We start from the raw sequence: 1699 nt of genomic DNA, 5'->3' as shown, positions 1-1699 counted from the left end.
ATATATGTGTGTGTGTGTGTGTGTGTGTGTGTGTGTATACGTATATGTTTGTATGTATATTAACGTCTCTGCTCCGCCTCAGTGGAGACTGATAAGCTGGCGGCATTTTCTTTTTTTCTTTGCTTGGCTAAGTTTGCTGTAGCACCCACGTAGGCCGGCGAGATAGATTCTGAAAATTGGACGACAAACTCATTGTTTTTCCTTCTCCTTCATTTCCAATCCGGCAATTTTCACGTTGCGTTTGATATATTGCAGATCTTCGACAATACACCCACTTGGGCCGGCCAGGGGGGTACTCGCGCTCACCTAATATAACCGCGGGAGTAGATGACGGTGTTTCCAGTGATCGCAATGTGAGCTCTTGTGCTGGTTGTGGTGAGGGGTTGAAGCTTGATGTTTCCCCACACTGGATGTGTATGTCACCTGAGAGTACGCAACGCTTGAGGAACAGAGCTCTCGATTTACCTCAATTCAGGTATCACTTCGTTAGCATACGTGATTTAGGCTACTTCTATGCTCGAATAAATATGTGCGTATATCACCACAAAGTATTCCATAGTTGTACTAAGGAGGGTGCAGTAGCCCTGTTTTTAATTTTGTTTTTACACAATAAACACTAGAGGGGTGGCCTTCTAGATTCTGCAGTGATTCCTTTTAGATTGTCTACACAGACACAGTCTCCACCTCATTTTCAACTTCAACTACAAAGACGTGGTTGGTTTTGCTTACATATGCATTTGTCTTGCAACTGTACGTCAATACACAGGGACCTAGTATATAATCCTTGGGCGGATACGAGTGAGGAGGGTGTGCTGAAAATAGACGTTGAGCCACCGGCCACCTCACTTCTGGTAAGGTGATTTTTTGTCCGAGTGCAAATCACTGAGTTACAGTACGCAAAAATAAATGTATGCACTTATGTTTTGTCATCAAATTTAGCAATGTATGTTGCACCAATGAATGCCAGACTGCCCCATTTTCTCAATCGAGCTATGACTATTATGTACACGATTGCGTGTTGCATAGTATGCATGTGAGTGCTATATCTAGCACATGGTTTCAATAATATGTATACATCAAAATTCATAAAGTTTTTGTCTTATGGGTATACGATGCACTGTATATCACAACATGTATTGTACACATGTACGTATTTATCTTTGCGTACACAAAAAAATCCTTGAGTCGTCTTACTGAAACGGGTCTACAAAAGTATCATTGCTCAATCCAATTCAGTGTATATTTCAATAATTAGAGTTGATCATGGTTTAATATAGATGTATGTATCGAATCCTCGAAATATATGAGCTGTTAAAGTTTATGATTTTATTCTATTCTATAAATAGAAACCTCAAGTGCACTGGCAGCAAGATGTGAAACATGCGGGGACGGTTCCCGAGGGTTCGTTATCCATGCATGTGATCGCCCCCGCTGTCCTTCATCAGAACGTGCACATGACATTTAGACTGAGGAATCAGAACGATTTGAACGCATCTTTGAGGTACATACAAGTTTTTTGAAGTACATACCTCGAGTTTATTCGGGTATGTGTATGTGATAGGGGGTGGAGGGTGGGTAACGGTTTTGTCGGCGCCCAGCACTATGTTAACCTCACTTAATTTAGCGTGCTCTGATCATGCATTCATTGATCCTGGACATGTGCCTAATTCCCTTTTTGTCGATTTTATCGGTACTTATT

At 41.4% G+C, this 1699-nt stretch overlaps 1 protein-coding gene across 1 annotated transcript in view; it reads left to right on the top strand.

Annotated features, from left to right (window-relative positions):
• The window catches only part of SARC_07791 (hypothetical protein), an 8436-nt gene that overhangs the window by 1872 nt on the left and 4865 nt on the right, over window positions 1–1699 (top strand). Inside the window, exons 2-4 of the mRNA XM_014298258.1 lie at window positions 256–475; window positions 767–851; window positions 1347–1501. Coding sequence (XP_014153733.1) covers window positions 256–475; window positions 767–851; window positions 1347–1501 — 460 coding nt within the window. The remainder of the gene's footprint in view (window positions 1–255; window positions 476–766; window positions 852–1346; window positions 1502–1699) is intronic.

This window comes from Sphaeroforma arctica (genome assembly GCF_001186125.1).
Source record: "Sphaeroforma arctica JP610 unplaced genomic scaffold supercont1.641, whole genome shotgun sequence".
In the NCBI taxonomy this organism is placed as follows: Eukaryota; class Ichthyosporea; order Ichthyophonida; genus Sphaeroforma; species Sphaeroforma arctica.
Note: the sequence above shows the minus strand (reverse complement) of the source record. Positions and strands in the feature narration are given on the sequence as shown.